This window comes from Mus musculus, chromosome 1, assembly GCF_000001635.26.
Source record: "Mus musculus strain C57BL/6J chromosome 1, GRCm38.p6 C57BL/6J".
Taxonomy (NCBI): Eukaryota; Metazoa; Chordata; class Mammalia; order Rodentia; family Muridae; genus Mus; species Mus musculus.
In genome coordinates, this window is record NC_000067.6 from 88,258,782 (window position 1) to 88,279,889 (window position 21,108).

At 48.4% G+C, this 21,108-nt stretch overlaps 2 protein-coding genes across 14 annotated transcripts in view; one reads left to right on the forward strand and one right to left on the reverse strand.

Moving 5' to 3' along the window:
• Positions 1 to 3,508, forward strand: part of Mroh2a (maestro heat-like repeat family member 2A) — a 35,299-nt gene extending 31,791 nt beyond the window's left edge. For 6 of the 10 annotated variants that reach the window (XM_006529044.3, XM_006529042.3, XM_006529043.2 and 3 more), the window contains 3 exons: positions 338 to 440; positions 749 to 814; positions 1,124 to 1,355. In XM_006529044.3, coding sequence (XP_006529107.1) covers positions 338 to 440; positions 749 to 814; positions 1,124 to 1,245 — 291 coding nt within the window. In that variant the 3' untranslated portion in view covers positions 1,246 to 1,355. Of the gene's footprint in view, positions 1 to 337; positions 441 to 748; positions 815 to 1,123 lie in introns of all 10 variants that reach the window. The other 4 variants (XR_387134.4, XR_003946480.1, XM_006529040.3 and 1 more) reach the window with 1 other exon arrangement.
• Positions 75 to 18,863, reverse strand: Hjurp (Holliday junction recognition protein). Of its 4 annotated transcripts, XM_006529720.4 has the most exons (9): positions 18,593 to 18,863; positions 18,438 to 18,504; positions 16,261 to 16,316; positions 13,948 to 13,984; positions 11,421 to 11,518; positions 10,540 to 10,632; positions 9,167 to 9,245; positions 7,551 to 7,877; positions 4,332 to 7,499 (listed from the first exon to the last, which is right to left on the reverse strand). In XM_006529720.4, the coding sequence occupies exons 1-9, from the start codon at positions 18,686 to 18,688 to the stop codon at positions 6,400 to 6,402; spliced, it is 1,953 nt and encodes a 650-aa protein (XP_006529783.1). In that variant the 5' UTR covers positions 18,689 to 18,863; the 3' UTR covers positions 4,332 to 6,399. The 4 variants fall into 4 exon arrangements, with proteins under 4 accessions (NP_941054.2, XP_006529783.1, XP_006529785.1 ...); NM_198652.2 differs by having other exon boundaries at positions 75 to 7,877; positions 18,593 to 18,798; XM_006529722.4 differs by lacking the exon at positions 13,948 to 13,984 and having other exon boundaries at positions 4,332 to 7,877; positions 18,593 to 18,851.
• Positions 18,864 to 21,108: the final 2,245 nt, after the last annotated feature.

A 21,108-nucleotide genomic window follows, 5' to 3' on the forward strand; every position in this document is an offset into this window, starting at 1 on the left:
ACCTAACAGGACAATGCAGGGGCACCTATGTGAACTTCTTTAACTGCCACTATCAGAGAGTAAAGAAACAAAAGTTAATTTTGTCTAAAGAATTTATTTAGCCCCAACTAACCAGATTATGGCCATTTCAAGATATGATCGAGGGGAAAAATTGTTATGTGGTATTTTTGCATTTGTTGGTCGGTTGGTTGGTAACAATCTTCAAAGTCCAGGAAGGTCCCTGACAGGAAGGAATGCTCTTTGGGAGCATCCTGTTCCCATCTCATTCCCCACAGCCATGTGATTCCTCCACAGCCAGGTGGCACTTTTTTTTTTTTTTTTTTTTTTTTTTTTGCAGGCCCAGAAAAAGCCTGCTGTTCTCTGTGGCTTCCTGTTGGAAACAACAGTCTTCATGAAAAACAATCTGTCAAGGATCAGAATTGCTGCCTGCAACTTGGCGGGTGAGACACGTGTCCAGGTTCAGGGGGGATCTTGAAGCCACATAGTTAATCCTGGGTTTGGATGGGGGAGTCAAAGCAGCTGAGGTGGGAGGAGGGCGAGCCCTAGTCTAGCTTGCAACACTAGGTCTGCCAGTCCTGTTTCATGCTCCCCTGATCTTGCACACTGCCAACTTCAGCCAGATAAGACACTTGACTGATGTCTTCACAGGTCAATGTGTGCCTGCCTCTCTTTCTGGGAGGCAGCCAGCCCTGTGGGCCTGGCGACCCCTCACTGGAGTTAAGGCATGACTGTACATCTATCATTTCAGGAATTATTATGAAGCAGCTGTCTGCCCATTATCTGAAAAAGATGGACCTTGTGGGACTTCGCAATTGTTAAGTAGCGTGGACTCAGTGGTAGAAATGGATGGCTCACTAGGGGCTTGGTGACCCTTGGCTGTGGGCTAATGGGGGAAGAAGGAGTAGCTGGGCCTAGAGAGAACAATTGAATGTAGGGAGAGGTTTCCAGGGAGAGCATTTGGTGGGCACCATTCTCACATGTTTCTGCTGTCCCTGTTAGTGGTGTCAGGCCACCTGACAGGTCTGTGGAGGGTGTGGAAAAATGAGTCGGCCTGCCTCAGTCTGCAGTGGGCTGAGTGCATGTGGTCCTGACTCAAAGACCTGTGCTTTTTGTCCCCTCTCAGCTCTCCAGGACCTGCAGCTAGACTCAGACGCTGGGGTCAGGAGGGCAGCCTTGGAGACCCTCAAAGTCCTGGACAGCTGCAATCAGCACTGGCTCTTAGCGTCACCCAGAGGACTGCCGTAAGTGGCCCTGATGCGAGTGAACTGCTTCATCGGTGTCACACCTGCCACAGCAAGGCAAATCACTTTTCATTTGTAGAAAAACTGTTGTAAAAGAATGGGTATCCAACTCTCCTCTCCCTCTGAAATATATCTCCACTGCTCTCCCGAGTGCAGGCTCCTGGCTGTGTGGCCATCACATCCCAGAGCCAACCACGGGGCAAAGGGCAGCTTCAGCCCTGTAGGCCTCTTCCTCCTCAGCTGAGCCTTTGTGGGGGTGGACAAGCATGCTCTCCCATGTGTCCTGATGTGTACTCACAGCGGGGCATGGTGACAGGCAAGGGGAGATCAAACTACTGCCCAGCCTGTCCCCAGGGACCTTGTTCCTAAAGCAAAAAGGCAGATGCATGCATAGACACTGTGAAGCGCTACACCTGGGAGACGGTACTCACACAAAGCCTACCCTTCCCCTTTCTCAGAGACCCGAGATTATCAGTGTTTGGGCCACTGGATCAGGAGTCTAGTGGGGCCCGCCCGGAACAGTTTGGTGGGGCAACCAAAAGGGTAATTAGTCCCATGGCTAGAAATCTGGAAGGGGAAGAAAAGAGAGCAAGGACAACTTTCTCATCCTTGGGTTGCTACTGAGGCCAGGGCAGGAAAAAATGCTCAAGGCAGCACCTCCACAGGAGAGATGCTCACCCTGTCTGAAGCAATTCACTTGCTGAGGCTTCTCACAGCGGTGATTTCTGCAACCTTTCCGCTCCAATAGAGTAAATAGAGAAGTGCTGGTACCGACGACTCTGGCTGTGCTTGTACACTAGCCCAGGATGTGTCACGTAACATATGCACACACATCTGTGCCCAGGGCTCCCCTTCCACCTGGGCAGAACACTTAGAGGCCAAAGGGTGACCAGCAGAACCGAGGGCAGGGGCCTGTCTCTGATGGGACTTTTCTTTTAAAAAGGAATAGAATTCAGAAAGTGTAAAAGGTCTAAGCTCTCTAACCATTGTAAAATGTAACTCTGCATAACACCAGAAAACTAACAAATCACAGAGGGGAGGTTATTTGTGATCTGTATAACATGAGATGGGGTGGTGTGGACTCAAGAGGAAACCCAATTCTAACAGAGGTGAATAGAACAGTGAGTGCCCTGAGAACCCCGGTGAAGTCAGGATAGTCAGGGCAGTATGCCCAACCTCAAATGAAAGCAGATTGGGGTGTGGGGCTGTCAGCGCTCAACAAGCAAGCACGAAGCTTGGGTTCATCCTTAGTGCCTCAAAAGCAGAGAAAAAAAATCACCACAGGTGAAGGAAGACACACCATGTTTGTCACTGCCAGCAGAGAGCACCAATGGGTGAGAAGCGTCTCTTACATCGCTCTACTGGGTAGCCATTTGTAAAGGCTATTCGGCAAGTTATACTGTATTCATTCTAAGAGTGTGGCAGTGTTGTGCACATACACATGTCCACAACCCATGTGGGCCCCTCCAGATAACACCAGTTTCCTATCACTATCACAAAATACTCGAGGCTGGACACTCCTAATCTATATAACGGTTTAACTTAGTTTTAGAAACCCAAGGCCAACTCTTGTGGTAGACGAGAGATCTGGTGAGGGCCTGGTGTCAGATATGAGGATATGTGGGGGCAGAGCAGGCACCACTTGCAAACAAACAAACCCACTCACTCACTACCACCACCAGCAAAAAACGCCCAAGCAGACAAACAGTAAACTAGAGAATTGGGTGAAGTCAGGCCTGGGCTTTTGTAACCACTCTGGGAAATCAACCTCAGCCCACAGGTGCACGCATCTACCAGTGCTACTACCTGGGGACACACCTCCAATATAAGAAGTGCTCCCTTGGGGCAAGCTCCTGTCAACTGTGAAGCAAACCTGCAGAGTAGCCAATATTCTTTGAGTTAAAAGCAGAGAAGTTATCAGTTAGCGGCTCCTTTAGCAGCGCTCAGATACTCGACTTCCACCCTTGCCCAGGCCAGCTCAGCCTCCTCCACTAGGGGATTCCGGACCCCTGTGTTCTCAGGAAGGGTCAGGCCCAAAGAAGGGTTGGTCTCGCTACAGAGGTCATGCCTACTCTGGAGGTTCATGCACTGCCAAAATAGGCATCCTGCAAGGTGCCAGGCTCTCAGATTTATTGCTATACCAACACGAGTTCTTCAAATTCAGATGAAGCCCTGAACCCAGTGCAGTGTTGTCTGGGCTCAACACTGTGTAGGCCAGGAAGGCTACATGGAGCCCTCACAATAAAAATGGTACCTTTTTTTTTTGAGACAGGCTCTTACTCTGTAGTGACCCTCTTGTTTTAGCTTCTCTAACGCTAGCATCCTGAGTGAGTCAGCGTACCCAGCCATGAACTTTGTTGTCACAGGATCTCGCTCCACCTCCCGGAGGTGTTTTGTCTATAGCCAGAAAGAAACCTCAACAGAACAGGCCAAACCTGCACCCTCATCTCAGCCTTCTCCCCTTACAGCAATTTATTAGCAGTTTGCTGTCAGCAGCTTGGCTGGTGGCCAGATGATGGTCAACTGTTACAGCTGACTCACAAGTACTGCAAATGGGGGTGGGGGATGGGGTGGGTGTGGAGGTGGGAACTCAGGAACCATTGTAAGGGAAGGACAGGAGAAAAGCCTGCTCTTCAGTCTTACATTGAAAAACACAAGAGGCAGTGTACTAACAACTGTCCCTAGATAGTTGGTCACTTGAGTTCTGTTACCACCCACGGGGTAACTGAAATTGTTCAGGAATACTAGCTATTGGCAACTAGACACCACCTCAAGTAGCATCAGAGGCCTCGTGGGTGCTGCATGGCTGCAAGAACATTTGGAAAGAATTCAGAATTGTTTTAAATATTTCTTCTAAAAGCATCAAGACCTTGGGATTTCTTCTTGTGGGTGAAGCTCAGGCAGTTTCAGCTGGCTGTCTCTTTAAAAAACGGAACAGTCTTATTTACTTTCAAGGATCACTGTGTCTGGGGGCTCAACTGTAGGTGTCACGAGCAAGTGATGTTTCAAAACACAAAATGTGGAGCATACTCTAGACGGCATGCCAGAGTCAGAGAAGACAAACAGGTCCGCAGGGCAGACCGACATTGGTAATGCTAACCATATACCTTTATTTGCAAAACCACCCCAGGCACTTTCCACGGTACCAGCTGCCCTGGAGCATGAAGGGCAGACAGCTGTGGTACAGCATGCTTGAGGTGCATCTGATGCCAGCAAGGTGATCGGGACAGAGACCCCTTCTAAAAGCAGAACTAGAGGCAAGGGGCAAGACAAAATGTTTAAACTTTAAATTTTTCCTATCAAAAAAAATCACTTTTTCATCCTGACTGCCCAGTGTAAACCCCGAGGCACCTGTGTTATGCCCACTGTGGGAAATCTCCTGTTGTCAAAGAACTCAAGGCACACTACGGTAGCAGCAATGATAATGGTTGCTGCTGTCCCGGCAGTTTGCCCTGGGTATGTCAGCCCAATTTGAGTGAACTTAGAGGAGTCAGCAGACACAAACTGTCTTCCTAAGAGAGACTGCCCACATCACCAAAGGGTCCTTAGCTAGATAGAGCAAGGTATATAAAAGCCTTACTGGTCTAGCACAAAGGAGGAAGAACTAGCTCCTAATATCCTTCATGTTGTCACTGAATGTAGAGACCTGGTCCCCTCTCCAAGTAATTTATAGCTGACATAGAAAGAAACAGAAAATGAAGCCATTTAGTGTTTAATGTGGCTCAAGATGGAACTAGAGAAGGCATCTGGTAAAGGCCCTAAGGATAGGCTAGTAACTTCCAGGGGAGTGGTGAGGAACTCCTGGGTACCAGGGAAGAAGCTCTAGGCACTATGACTGCCACTAACCAGCAACTTGATTCTATTCTCTGCAAAGTCGAAGTCCCTGCTAGTAGTTGGGCAAGCGAGGTCTCCGGGCTGCAGGAAAAGCAAGGTTTTCTCCAGGTAGAGTGCCAGGCAGGTGGGACTTCAAAGGCAGGGCACGCTGCACACATATAACCCCAGCTTCTTAGGAAGGCTGAGGCAGGAGGACCACAAGGTCAAGATCAGCTTGGGCTATATAGCAAGACAGGCTTTAAAGACAAAGTAGCAAGATTTCGTTGGCTCTGGAGCTGAAGGCAGGCCCAGATGGGTGGGCAAGGGACACAGCTGTATTCTTGGGACAGCTGGGGACACAGGCTGGAAAAGGATGCAGGTTCTGAACTAAGGTCTCCAGCGACCTTTCTTCTCATCAGAATCTCAGATTACCCCAAGGTGACCTAGACACGAGTCCACTCTCACAGTCACTTCCATAGTGATTTCTGGAGCAGGCCACCAAGGCACACCACGATAGCAGTTTGGTCTAGGAAAGTCAAGGGGGCTCACGAGGTTGAGGCAGCTAGACAAACAGCTCAAGGCCAAGAGCAAAGGGAGATAGCTGGTGGGAATACCCTGCCAGGGATTCCTGCCACACCAGGCAGCCAGAGACCCAGTTCAACCAGGGAAATACAGTTCACAAAGTATTTTTATCCATGGAAATAAATCAGAAAACAAAACTAGCCTCAGCATTTGGAAAGGAGGATCAGGAACTCATGGTTACCTTGACTATCCAAGGAGTCCAAGGTCAGCCCAAGCTATGCAAGACTGCCTCAAAAACCAAATAAAACATCTCCCCCACCCCCACAACCAGCGCTCTTAAGACTAAGCCGAGAGGTGTGAACAGCGTTCTGTCATGACTCAACTCATGGATTTAACACCGTGCTCTCCTGAAGGACACTCACCTACTCAGAAGCAGAAGTGAGGAAGGTGAAGATGGGGGAGTGGGGAGTAGAGACACTGTAAGTAATTCATGTTAAGAGGAAAACTGCCACTGAGAATCCCCTGAATAAGATAAAGAGACACAGTAATGGCCAAGGCTGGCTAGAGAAGCCCAAGGCACCAACATCCCACAAGAAAGGACAGAGATGATGCTGTGATACGGAGCAGGGGAGGTGGCTGGACAGAGGCCAAGTGGCTACAGGGAGCTGCAATGGAAGACTGCTCAGTACACAGGATGCCCTGGGGACCGTCCTCCAAAAGGAGAAACAAAAGTCTCTGCTGAGGTCTTCTTCCTCAAAGCAGCTGCTGACTACACATAAGCATCATGTCCAACAGACAAACACGCAATCAGCACTCAGGACACTCAGGGCCAGCCTGATGCTCCTGAGGTATCGTGAAACTTGGCCTGGTGAGCACAAGCTACCGGGTATGACAACTTGCACCTCTTTGTTGGCAGCCAAGAGTCTCTCACAAGTGTACTAGCAGTCTGTGCAGTTGAATCCTGCAGGACTCTTCTGTGACAGCCAGGAGAGATTGACCGTTTCTGGGAACTCTGTTGTGGGGAGTCTGGATTTAGTCTCTTCAAGTGCTCTGATTGACAGGGAAGAGCTGCAGCAGCTTTCATTGGCGATACTCTGCCACACGAAGTCACCTTCGCCCGCTGCGGTGACAGACAATACTTCTGATAAAGTCTGTTGAATTCTTTTTTAAGCTCATCATAGTTATCCTTCCCACAGCCTGGAGAGCCTATGCTTGGTGCTGAAATAGCTGTACTGGGCCACACTGCCTTACCAGTAGGTTCAGAATTGTGCTCTTGAAGGCCAGAGCTCAGCTGAGAATGGCTGGGGCTCCGTGACGGGCTGCCCTCTGGAGAGGGACAGCTCCTTAGAAGACAGCTCTTTGTTTTGACAGACTTTCCATTTCCCCTCAGGTCTTCTAAAGCTTCACCTGGCCTTTCTGTCTTTTCTCTGCCGAAAGGTGAACTGGGCCTGCAGGTTTCTACATCCTGACGGCTGCCTGGGCTCTTAGAACCACTTCTGTACACATCGACAGCCCAAGACTCTGTGGGGTCAGTCAGGCGAGGCTGTTTCCCAGAAGACAGGCAATATTCCTGATGAAGCTTGTCAAATTTGATTTTAATCTCTCTATACCACTTCTCTACTTGACTTGGAAGCATCCTTGGTCTGGGAACCACCTTGACGGGTGAAATTAGCCACTGTAATGTCATCACCCTATTTTCTCGCTCACGGTTTAAGTCCAAGTCCTTCTGCGGCATCATCTGGAGCTCCTTCCAAGCTGGACTGGATTTATGGACTTGGCGTTTGCTTCCTTCAAGAGAAACGCTTTTCAGTTCTAAGCCTGTCTTGTGGGGAGCAACGTGCAGTAAATTCCCGTAGTCTCTTAATATTCCGGCCTCTTTCCCGGGCTCTGAGCAGGACGCAGGCCCCTTCCTGGCACTCCTCTGGGAGGGCTTGCTCCGGGGGCAGTGTGTCCTGTTCTTGTGCAGCCCCTGCTTGCGTGAGGGTCTCCTCCGGAGCTTCCAGCTCTGGTTGATGTAGGTCTTGGTGGAGATGATGCAGGATGGCTTTGAGCGCAGCAGCCTACTCATGGAATGCATCATGCCTTCATACAAATCGCTGATTGTCACATTGCAAAGGTCATCAACCTCAAAGGACTGGCTGCTTACGCTGTTGCTGCTGGTCCCAAGTAAGGAGAGGCCATCACTTCTAGCCACAATGGCCATATCAGCTGGGCAAGGGTATGAGGGACCCTGGCCTCTAGAGGACAAAGCAGATACTTCAGGACCACCAGAGCTCTTTGCAGAGATAGCATCCTGGCATCCTAGGAGAGAAATAGACAAAGTCAAGAGAAACCACCATTCAATCCACCCATACTTACCCACCGGGCAGGGAGCTCAAGAGGGCATCACAAACCATGACAGTTTAAATAAATAAATAAAACCCCAGAAGGGTTAAGGAGCAGACTTTATTTCAGCAGTCAAAATTGGATTTCTAATCTTCCACTCCAGCTTTGCAAAAGGACTCTTCTCCCCTTACACTGTTTCGAGATGGCTTCCGCTTAAAAGCCAATACAATACACACATAGATGAAAACCTCAAAAAATTAATTAGAAAAATTCTACCATCGTAAACATTTTAATAAGAAAAGCCAACAAAGGGGACAGAAGAGATGTCTCAGGGCTTAAGAGCCTTGCTGCTCTTCCAGAGCATCCGAGTTCGGTTCACAGCACCATACCAGGCAACAAATGCCTTTAATTGCAGCTCCAGGGGCATCTGGCCTCTGTAGTCTGTGAAACCTGAATACACACACACACACACCCCACAAACATACATGGCAAAAAAACCAAACTGTAAATAACCCCAAACTCCTGACCTCTAGAGGGAGGGCCAGGAAGGCGGTACCCACGCAGCTATGACTTCTACATTACACGAGTACTTCATAGATCTCAAAAAGTAAAACCCAACCTACAGAAACAGGAACAGCCCCAAATGGAGCACTTGAGACAGGCTACCCCAGTGATGACCACTGAAGCAGCTGCTAAACGCAGTGGGTGCTGCCCGAGCCAGTCTAATACAAAAGTGGCCACAAAGGACATCGTGGGTCAGTTGGAAAAATTGTAGCATGCCAATGAGAAGTTTTTGGCACATTCTAAACTTGTCATAATCACTGAGAAGCACCCAGTCCTTGGGAAGTACATGTGAAACATTTAGGGGCATGTACTTGGCTATATATATGACCCAAATAAATCAACACCGCCTGTGTACATACATGTGTGCCAGGGGCATCAGTGAGAAAGCAAAGATGAACGCGACCTGTGACCTGTGACGCACAAGGCAGACAGATGGCTGCTGCTCACTCCTGTGCTGCTAGATGTTCAAAATGTTCAAACTGGTGAGGGCAAAGACCTATCCAGCAACTGGTATCATGACTCCAGAGAGAACTAGCTCATCAAGGAAACCTGCAGCATAGCCTGGGTACAGTTTCTAGAGCACACACTTGTCACTGACAGTTTGTCGCCGAGACACACACCCATGTGAAACATCCACCAGAGGTGGTGCCAAGGGCCTCAAGTCTCCAAAGAGGAAAGACAAATTACTCCCTCATACTCACCAGAGGCTGGTGTGACAGATGAGGTCACGGAAGGAACCCAAGTCATGACTGTGTCTTTTCCACCTCTCTTCTCTGCGTTCTGAAATCAGAGCCAGTGATCAGAAAGTTTTAGATGTTAAGACCTTGCATTTATGGATCTGGGCTCTCTCTAAAAATATACTGTCCTTGGATAATGTCAGTTATTCCCACTTCAAAACAAGTGCGTACCATAACGTGACAGTGGCTAGTTAGTCTTCAAGCCACAGAAGGAACAGGTGGCCCAAAACATCTGAGAACTCTGCCCACAAACACAGACTTTTGTGACAGCTACTCCTGGTCTGGCCATCGGTGGCTCTCATCTACCACTTGGATTACTCGGAATGGCCAAAGGCCATAGAGATCGTGGGCAGAGGCCAGACAAACTTGGGCCTAATTCCAACCTTTTCCTTTGATCACATAACAACCAAAAGTATACTACTTGCTACTCTAGGTGCAGGGAAATATACTCCGAGGACAATGAAGGGATCTCCAAACACAGGCTTCTGCTGGCCGCCAGCATAGAAAGAGTAACGATTTCATGGGAACTTGCAGCCACCATGATGGGGCAAGTATTTGTTATTTGACACTACTCAGGCATGTGGCATTAGGATATTAGGATGTGCTTTGTTTTATGAAAGATGCTGACAGAACTGGGCAACTAGCAGTGACATCTTCAAGGGGACCTCCAACTCCAGCTGTACGAATTAGCATTAGATGTCAACTTGTCAAAGCCCAAGAGTTACCTGAAGAGTCTCAGTTGAATAACAGTCTTTATCAGGTGCTTTGTCGGCATGTCTGTGAAGGACTGTCTAGATTACTAACTGACCAAGAATGGCCCAGCCTACTGTGGGCGGCACCCATGGCAGGTGGTCCTGGACTGTAGAAGGAAGAAGCTGAGAAAGCGCTGCAGTATAGCAGAGCGAGCCTGTGCTGGGAGAGAGGCTACTCCTACAGCCTTCTTCGTGCCTGCCTTTCACTCACCTCACACCAGGAGCAGCAAGCAGGGGATCAAAGAGGAGGCCTCCCCAGGGAAGGTGGGGGCTGCTAATTCCTCAACTGTGCAGCTAAGAACTGTTGCTGCTCTTGGGGTCCATGGGCCCCACTGGATCTGAGCTACCCCAGGACAGTGGACAAGTCACCTCCAGCGTGACTCTCATCTTCTGAGTTCCCCTGATGCTGTCTAGGCCTCTGGGGTGTTCACTGAAGAAGAGCAAAGGTCTGACAGCATATGAAAACGGAAATCAAGGAGATAGTCACCCTTCTCAGGTTCTGAGGATGGCACACCGAATCCTGACGACTGCACCCCAATCTGTTGTTAACGTCTAGTCAAGTCAGCACATACACACATAGATTACCTTAAAATACTCTTCATCTTGAGGCAATATATCCACCTGGGTCAAGTACTTCCTTCTTAAATCAGTTTCCAAGGTGTTTCCGGGCACTGCAGGCTGATAAGAAAGAGACGTCAGAATATTCCGTTGGAATGTAGGTACCCCAGCCTTGTGAATACTGGAGCAATCTGAAATCTCATAAATGTGTGAATACTTAAAGTCACTTCTCCACATTTGCTGTGGTATGGCCTCTCTGAACTTCCACAGACCCAGCATCTGATAGAGCATTTACCCAGGAATCAGAGAAGGTAAAATGACCGAGACCACATAGCCTGGAGATGTCTGTGACAGCTGAGGCTGGAGACTATTTGAATACCTTGGCTGAGGAGACAGGAATATGAATGTTCCTGCTCAGGGGCTCTAGGGACCCTGGCTCTCCCACTCTCTCCTGGTATCGGGAGGGTTCCAACCTCCAAAGTCACAGGGCTGGGAAAGTGCTCTAATGAGTGAGCTCTGTGAGAACCAACCAGCCAGGGAGGTGAGAATCAAATGGTACAAGAAGGTACATGACTCCAGCCCTGGGGACACTCAGGGAAAGGAGACACAGGAGTACACAACATTTAGGTTAGTGACCTTTTGAGCACACAGATTTTGAAATGCCGATTTGGAAACACTTCCTCATGTCACTGTCTGAGGGTAAAGCTGGCTGGGAATCCCACCCACAACATCTAGTGGCCAGTCAAGGAGGGTGGCATACAACGAATACCCTCCTGCTCAGCCATCAGTGTGAGAGGGACACTGGCCTCTCAGGAGGACCTCAGCATCTGAATGGGTGACTGGAGTTATGGCAGCAGAGCCGTAGGGGACACTGAAAAAGACATGATCTCTGGCGGCTGCGGCTGTACCTGACGCTGCCTAGGATCACCAGAGGCTTCTCTCATCGCTGAGCTGCAAGATGGCCAGTTCTCCTCTAAGCTCGTATCCGCACCGCTGCTCTCTGAATCTAGAAGAGAAAACTTCAATCTCACAGGCACTTCTTGTAGCCTCCCCCAGTCTTGAGTAGGCTGGCTTTGACCTTGTTGCCACAGAGAATGAGACCACCTGGGGTGGAGCCTTCCCACTTAGATGGCTCTATGTTTCTGTCACCTGCTGCTGCTCTTCTCCAAGACACTGCTACCTGCTGAGAGGCCCTTGAGATATTCCAGAGACAGCATCTGGAAGATTGTCTACAGGCTGGCGACAGGCACCAAGAATGGGTTGGGGGGGGGCTCCCCTCTTTATAAGCACAGACTCTTAGTAAACTTTGGGGCTTTGATCAGAACCTGTCTTGGCCTCGTCCTTTTCTCGCTGTCTAGTCTCATTCAGCCCCAGCCTGACTTTCAGGAGTACCCGGTTCGTGTGGCCGTGGGCGGCTCACACTTCTGGTTCTCACTCGGGAGATATGGCTACCTACGGTGAAGATCCCTGTTGGCTCAAAAATGTTCCTCTGGAGTCGGGTGTGGGAAGCCACATGTGCCGTTGCAGAGTGGCACTGACAACTGCTGGCCACCACGCATAAGTTTGGACAAACAACTAATGTGTACATATGCAGTAAAGTTTTTTGCAAAGACACTGCCTGGCCCAGGCATGATAATGAGGTTCTGTAAGGTACTGAGAGTATAACCAATCAGATGTGAGACATGCAAATGAGGTATGATAATGAGGTTCTGTAAGGTACTGAGAGAGAGTAACCAATCGGATGTGAGACATGCAAATGAGGTATGATAATGAGGCTTTGTGAGGTACTGAGAGAGTAGCCAATCAGATGAGGAACATGCAAATGAGGCGTAGTGCATAACCAATCCAGGTGTGAGACACACCTCTCCTAGGCCTATAAAAGCAGCACCAGTTCTGGGCTCGGGGTCTTTTCGCCTCTACAATCAAGCTCTCCCAATAAACGTGTGCAGAAGGATCCTGTTGCAGCGTCGTTCTTCCTGGCCAGTCGAGCGCGCGCAAGAGTCGGGAAGATGGTTTAGGGGTTAAAAGTGCCTGTGGTGGTTTGAATATGCTTGGCCCAGGGAGTGACACTATTAGAAGGTGTGGCCTTGATGGAGGAAGTGGTCACTGTCGGGGTGGGCTTTGAAGCTCCATTCAGTGTGCAAGAGACAATCTACTGGTTTTCTTTGGATAAAGATTTAGAACTCTCAGCTCCTCTAGTGCTATCCCTACCTGGATGCTGCCATGATGATAATGGAGCAAACCTCTTCTTGTGAGCTAGCCCTACTGAAATGTTGTCCTACGAGCTGCCTAGGTCATGGTGTCTCTTCCTAGCAATGGAAACCTTCACTAAGACCCTACCCTTCATGAGGACCAGCGTGAGTTCAGTTCACAGCACGCATAATGGGTGGCTCACGACCACTGTAACTCCAGTTCCAGGGAAATCTGAAACCCCCTCATGCACAGAGCTTAAAGGAAAGAAGATCCCTTCGTGCCCAGGATTGCCAGGAGCCTAGAACCCTGGGCAGGGAACTATGGCTAGGCAGGCTAAGGGAAACACTGAAACACCCCAGGGTACTCATGGCCCCACATCCAAAGCCGCCCTTAAGGAGCCATTCTGAATAGCTTTGAACAGCAGGGGAGGCTTTGCAGCTAAGTGTTCGTGGAGAGAGGATGTGGATTAATACCAGAGAATGAGGAAACCTTGCAAGCAGCCATCACCACCTTCTCTCTGCTTTTACTTGGGGGAAAAAAAAAGTCTTCCCAACTCCCCTTCTGTGACACAGACTCACTATGTAGCTTTAGCTGGCTCAGAACTTACTACGAGACCTAGCTGGCCTCAAACTCACAGAGCTCTACCTGCCTTTGTCTTGAAAGTGCTTGGATTAGACGTGTGCTGCAGAGTAAAGTCCTAAGGATGGACTCTGCAGCCAGGATAAACCCTGGGAGGACTCTCTGGGCAGCGGCAAACCCAAGCCAGCAAGGGGGAGCACCTTTCTGGAATCTGACTGCAAAGGACTGAATGGAAGAAGCCGGGGAGACAGGAAGAGCACAGCCTGGGAGCCCTGTAGAAGGGAGAGAAGACAGACACTGGCTACAAAGGTGTGTGTGTGTATGTGTGTTGGGGAGTGGGGATAGGGTGTTCCTTTCCATAGGAGCTGGTGCTCACATCACCATCCTTAAGGGCAAATCCTAAGACTCACTAAACGTTAACACCACTGCGTGAGACATGGCTCCCCATCTTCCAAGGACCTAGGAGGACATACTGGGGCAATTTACGATAACTTATGTTTTTAAAAATACTGCTTAGCAATCTAGATAAAACATAAACAGTGAGGAACTCTTGTGGGTACACTGCGGCAGTGGAGACAAGTGGGCCCTGTCCCTACCCTCCCTTTCTAATAAAGCAACACTCATTGGCTCCCAGGACTTGTGTACAGGGTTATCGATACTCACCACCTTCTGGAGCTTGCCCATTTAATCTGTCAATCACCTTCACAGGAGAAACACAAACTTGATTAAGTAACAGAACGTTTCTAGCCACTGTATATCAAGATATTCACAACCCTTGCAGGACACACAGAGAACAGGAAGTTTTATCTTCCTGTACCTGTTTAATAAAGGGCCTCAAGACTCCCAGAGGTAGTGGAGAACTCCAATGGTCACAGAGAGAATGCAGCAGCATTCAGGAACTCACAGGGCTGACCTGGGATCTATATGCATCGATGCACTGTGTGTTTATGGCCACACAGTGGCTTCTGCAGCTCTTGCTGGGTGGAGCCAGCATGCACTGCCCCAGGGAAGCCATTTGTGCTTTCTAAAGCCTGTGATCAATTGCTAGGCTCCATTAGGGCATCAACAGGTGCTTCTTAGAGAAAAGACTGCCACCGGGAATGGTGGTGCACGCCTTTAATCCTAGCACTTGGGAGGCAGAGGCAGGCAAATTTCTGAGTTCGAGGCCAGCCTGGTCTACAGAGTGAGTTCCAGGACAGCCAGGACTACGCAGAGAAACCCTGTCTCGAAAAAAACAAAAAACAAACAAACAAAAAAAGACTGCCTACAGTTTTACAACAGCACGGGGAGCAATGTCCTTTCAGGTGCTAGCTCTACGGGTGCTAGCCTGAAGTGGCCAGGTAGCACTTAACTGATCCTGCCTCCTGGACCCCAAGCAAGCTGAGACCCCAAAGTTCTGTGGTTTCCAATGCCTGAAGGGCAGAACTTTTGACATTCATGGGAGCACCCCGCCCTCAGAGACCCCATATTGCTTATTTGGTACCTACAAAGAGAGCCCACAACAAACCAGCATGGGGCAATGGAGAGTCCACTCTAACTTCCTGCCTTCCACAGTTCTCAGAGTGGCATATTGGAACCAGCATTAACCCTTTGTCTTGGGGGTGGAGGGGATCACCAATAATAAACCCCATTAATACTGTGGGGTCCCCAGCTGTAACCACAGGCTATGCGTGCCCACTTTTCTAGTCTTCAGAAAAGCTCTAGCATTTCTACAGATCTCAGGCAGAAGATCTCCTACACTTTAAACAAAAACCTTAAATAAGTATTCTTGATACCAGGACTACCATCCTATCACTGGGCTGTTAAAGAAGGAGGTCTCTGTATTTGTAAAGACAGCACATTCTGTGGCCTTGACTGAAGATGCCACAAGAACTGGGGCACGCTGCTCCATCAATCCATGGAATATACCAGGTGTGTTCATTTCCACGCCTCTGGTGGCTTCCCCCATGACAGAGCTGAACAGCAATATAAACACAGGACTGCCACATCCTCAAGTACTTACATCTTCACAAAGCAAGAGTCACAACAGAGAAAGGTGCCAGGGCCAAATGCCTTGGAACTGATGAGCTACACAGCCAGTTCCAGGTTAATTTGGGTGACAGTGTGAGATCCTGTCTCAAAAAAAATCGAAAGGCAGCTACACTATGTAACAGCTGATGATGACGACAAGAGCGCCTTGGGAAGGGGCATGAGGTAATTTCCAGACAGACACTGAGGTGGTACGAGTGAATACATCCACAGCAGCCCAGCTAACCTAAGATTATTATAGCCAGTTCTGCCCTCCTATGGCTATAATAATCAGCCAAGGAAGCTTAACTCCAGAACTGCTATTAATGCTGTGTAACTTAATTTTGATGTTCCATTCCGGGCAATGGGTTTCCCCAGGAACCATGGTTGCCTGAGACTCCGTTAGACCAGGCAGCTTTTCACTAATCACCAGGGCAAAAGGCCAGTCTCACAGCAGGAAGGCAAAAGGTGTTGATGCCACCCAGAAAAGCAGCATTAGCTGTATTTACTAGCAGTAAAGCCCTGGCACCCGGAGACCCTCAGTCTAGGGGCACAGAAAGGTGGAGGCCATGCGATTCTGTACGAGATCTCCTCCTCCTCTTTCTCCATCCTGGTTACAGAGGAAGAAAAGAGGCATTGTTTTTTTTTTTTCTTAAAGGAAATGAGATTTGGGCGTTTTTGGTAAGGACCCAACTAAGGAGCTCCCTCTAGGACATTCCCTGAGAGTCCCCAAGCTGGTCCAGCATCGGTACACATGGCTTGCTGTGGACTATGATGAAGAAATAGCAGACAAGAGCCAGGAGGTGGAAGAAACACTTCTCAGTTTATCTTCACACAGGAGGGGTAAGGGCAGAGGAGGAGGTCATCCCATCACAGAGCACACCGGCCTCCGGGCTCTCTGGCGCTGGGATGCAGTCCCACCAACACACTAGAGTAAAGCAGGAAGGCGGCAAACCTGATGGCAAATACCTGAGTGTATTCCTTGTCTTCCTTCTTCATCAGCTTTCCTCCCCAAACTCTCAACCCTTAAGAAACAAAGGTGACAATTGAAGAAGCAATCTGAAATGCTCGCATTTCCGCTTAAAACGCTTTGATGGGAAACCAAAGCGAAGGAAGCGAAAGGCAAGCAAGCGTTCAGAGCAATCCAGGCATTGGCAGCGCCGTCAGTCAGTTTGGTGAAGGAGAAAGTTTTTAAAAAAACCAAGATTGGACAAACTTGTCACTAATGGCAGTCTCTCCTACCCAGAAGGCAGCAGGTCACCCAATTCCACCATGTACCTGAGGGGCTAACACAGCTCATATTCCAAATACATACTGTTCTTAAGTTATATATTTGGGAGGTAGGGGGAGACACGTAGCATACATTTAACCTCATCTTGGGAGTCAGTGCTTTCCTAGGGCGATCTAGAAGCCCAGGACAGAGAAGCCCACGTACAGAGAACTCTGGAGCTTGAAGGAGCGCATCAGCCCCGTCACCCCCCAGCTAGCAGAACCAGTGAGGTACACTCAGTCCTTCTAAATCCCTCAAGGAAAACACAAGTTACTTAGAAAAATGGTGGGTCTGGAGATTTCAGATTATATTATTATAACAGAAACAGAAAAAATAAATTACACAGCACCCTCTATGCTCCAGGTTTTAGCAAGGACACACCGTTTCGTATTTGCAACCCGTGTGGCATGTAACTCCCATACCCTCTTAAAAGCCCACAGGACAGACTTACCATGTCCACTGTACAGACAGATATGCGAAGAGGAAAGTTCAGATGACTAACCCAGCTCTCTGCTCATGAAGTGGAACCAGCATGTGAATTCTGGGAGGTCTGATAGCACTGACCACTGTGGGACATGACCTTTCCAGAGGACACTGATGCTCAACTACAACGGCTAAGTCAAATCAAGGCTTTGCTGAATGGCCCTCTCCGTGGAATTCTACATTTAATCGCATAAAGTGCTAATGTTGCATGTTTGAAACTGAACTCTACAATACGTGCTAAGTGCATGCCCAGGTGAACTGTCAACACACACAAATGATTCCCTCCTGTTCTCTGCAGTTAGCTCTCTGCTCCAGTCTCCACCTTAAATCTGGACTTCAGTCTACTGCATGTTAGGAAAGGCCGCGCCAAAAACGTGTCTCTCAGAACAATCAACAAGATGAGGGATTCATGGCAAGCTTGCTAGGACATAGATTTGTTAACCGACAACTGCAGCCCTAGGTGTCTATGTGTTGGCCAGACCTCAGGGAGGGCTCTTATACCAACTTGTATAGTCTCAAACTCTTCAGCAACTTCACTGTTCTCATATAACTGACATCAGTTATATATCACTGACAGAATATATCATTGAAGACAGATGGGCAGTCCAAAATACTCCAGACACTGCCTACCCCTTCACAAACAGCCGCAAGAGCACAGAAAAGCCAAGAGTCAGACAGCACACTTATGGATTCCTATATTGCTGTGTCCTGATCCCATCCAGAGAAAAGCAACCTCTTTGTAGAATTAGTTCAGTTTCTGCTTATTTAAAATGCTTACCCAACACGTGCCCTGAACAGCCAATAAGACAAAAGACAGACTGCACTTGTAGACCCCTGGCAGACTGTGATCCGAAATCCGATTTTATCAATAAATTCAGACAAACATCAGGGATGGGTCTTAGGGAAGGATACGACCTCATCAAATAACAAACTTATCCCAGTTAGAGAACCGATGAGGTTTAAGGTAGTAAGTACACTCACAACATTAAATAAAATGCGTCAGAGGTGGCAGATAATGGGGACTGTCCAAAACAGATGGGTCTACATTTATACAGCAAAGCCCATGAGAGCGGAGCAGTCCTGGGTGCTGTTCCAATGGCCTGACAGGTACTCTGGTGATGTTATACACAACCATACGGCTTACCCATGATTGTCAACATCCTTATTTTACAGAGTCACTTGTACCGCTAATCAATTAGCTCGAACTTCCATGCCAGGCATTTTAAAAAACCAGGCTGCACTGTGTCTCCAGGCATTTCTTTCAGAGAAATTAAATTGGAAATCAGCAACTCAGGGATTCAAGGTCCCTAGGAGCAAGGGGGACAAATGCAGCATTGCAAATTCTAGGCCCACTGTTCTGGCCCAGTGCCAACAGGAAGGGAGGGCTTCGTACCCTGGGGCGTCTCGTAGGTTAACGTCCTCATCTCCACCAACGGGTCGTCCTCAAAGGGCTGGTTGTACTGCGGGGAAGGGAGAGCTGGTCAGACTCCGGGGCGCTGGATCCCCGCCCACCGCGCCCTGCCCGCCTCGGCCGCCGTCCCAGCCTACCTTCGCTATCAGCCGCTTCATTAACGTCTGGAAGCGGCTACTGCTTTCCTTAAGCTGCTGATGCAGCCTGCGGTCCTGCCGACCCATAGACTCCATGGCGTACGTGGCTCTCTGCCCGGCACTGCACCCGCCCAAGCCCGTCCACAGATCAAACGTGGCGCCCCGCGCGCTAATAGGGTCTTTCAAAAGTATTTACGCAACCGATCCTGCCCGCGTTTCCGGCCGCCGCTCCCAGGGAGCACTTCCGGTGGAAACGAGAAGGGGAGGGACGAGAGGGAGGGTCCGCCGGAGCGGGTGGAACATGCGCATTACTTCATGCGGCACTCCCGCGTCCCCTAGAGGCTTCTGGGTGAGTTGCCTGTCAAGGCTCCTTCCTGGATCTACCAATTTCCCAGCTCTTGGGAAGGCTTGGGGAAAGCCAGATCCAAATAACGGTCCTGAAAGGAGTCTGGAAAGCCAGTGTTCAAAAACAAGACGCGTGTAAATGTGCTGAACGATATTATAAACGTGACAGAATCTGTGATTTTTATCCTAGGGTTTTAAAATAAACTTTCTCTCCCATTTCTGATTATAGGCTGTTTCTTGATTGTTATCTTGTTCCTTGAGGGGGTAGGTAATTTGGTGTCCATTTTATGAGGGCATTTACTTCGATTAACATTTTAGAACATTTTCAGAATTTTTGGGAGGGGTTGTCTTCTGGCAGAGCTGGGGGATTGAACCCCACTAGTTGGTTTTACTGTGACTTCATAACAGCTACATTTGTTTGCGGGTATTAACGTGATTATCACGATATGGGAATTAATGGAATCATTACTGAGTATCAGGAAGTCCCTTGAGGTGCCTCTCTACTTCTCAGCCTGCCCCCATAATCTTTTCATGCTGTCCCATTGAAACTGAGGGAGGGAAGAAGAGCTTCCAGGCTCATAGACTGTGGATGCCCACGCAATGTATTTGCAACAAGCGCGGAAGTCTCTTTCAAGATCCTGGGCTTCTGGGAGGGCCGTCGGTCGTCCGACTCTCCTGGGATTGGATGGCGGTTGCCTCATCCAATCTGTCCCTACCCCAGTATGAACCTGTTGCCTGTGGGGATGTGAGAAGGTGTTGCTTCAGAACGTTGGTGGTGGCGTCAACTAGATATGCTGTTCTGTCTCCTGAGCACCTCCAAGCCTTCCCCATCCTGATGGCTGAACTTCTCTGCACTGCAAGCTTAAAGTAAAACTTTCCTTCCTTATTTTGCTTTTTGCTAGGTGTTTTCTCACATTAACAAGAAAATATCCGAGACTCTGTCAATTTACAGATAATTTTGACTTCACATAGATCATTCACGACTACTGTGTTAGAAAGAGGCATTAATAGCTCATCAAAGTATGTTTAGTCAAATAGGCGGAGAAGGTTTCAGAATACTGATTGTCATTGAGAAAAATCAATTAAAGCATTTACATATACAAAACAGAACAGGTAATTTGGCCCAAATACTTATGAAAGTTAAGAGGGACCAAATTAAGTATTAAATAATAATAAATATAATATTGTAATAATAAATCTTACCAAGGGTTAATGATAAGAACATTTAGTAAGAAAGCCCTTCAGGGAAAAGGACAAAGGTCAGAAATTGTCAACAAGAGAGGAGGTGCAATGGGCAGTGCTCTGTCTCAAAACTAAGTTAAGGATGAGCAAGAACAAGGTCTGAGGGCGGACATAGGAAGGTGCCACATTTAAACCTATTGCTTTGTAAGTTAACTTACGAAAGTTAAAAGGGACCAAACTAAATAGTCATGTCCAGTCTAGGAGGTTAGCATAATTAACAACAGCCACAAATATTAACTATCAGGGTGAGCGTGAGGAAATGGATCTCTAACCCTTCAGGAGAGCCTTTGTTATGCAATGTTTCCAGAGGAAAGTGCAGCATGGTGTAAAATGGGCTTTCAAAAAACACACCGTACTTTGATGCCATGGGTCAACATTTTGAAACCTAAGCAATGAAAGACCTTGGCAGGAATTTAGCCTGGGGGTGTTTACAAATCTCTAACCACAGTATTTAGTATTGTGAGTGTGCTGGGGATGAGAGTGGGGGTGTGGGAGTGTGTGAGGTTCCATTAAGTTTTGAAGAACTGCATTCATTGACATTTAGAATGACAGGACAGAGAGGTCTCAAATGGAGTTTCTAAACATGTTTTGTACCGGTACTTTAAAAGTGTCTGTGTTGTGGCTGGAGATATGACTCAGCACTTAAGACCCGCACAGCTCTTGCATAGGACCCAAGTCTGGTTTCCAGTACCTTTGTCAGGATGTTCACAAAAAGCCACAACTCCAGCTCTGGGGGACACGTTCTGACCCCAATCGGCACCCACACTCACATGTAGAAACCCCCTATACAAATTAAATATAAGAAATCTTTGAAAATGTATATTGTTAAAGAAATGTTAGAGGCTACAAATGGTCAAGGTCTGAGTGCAAAAAATGTTCCTTGCAATCTTGTGTAAACTAGGGAAAAGGGTAAGTAAGATAGTGGGAGA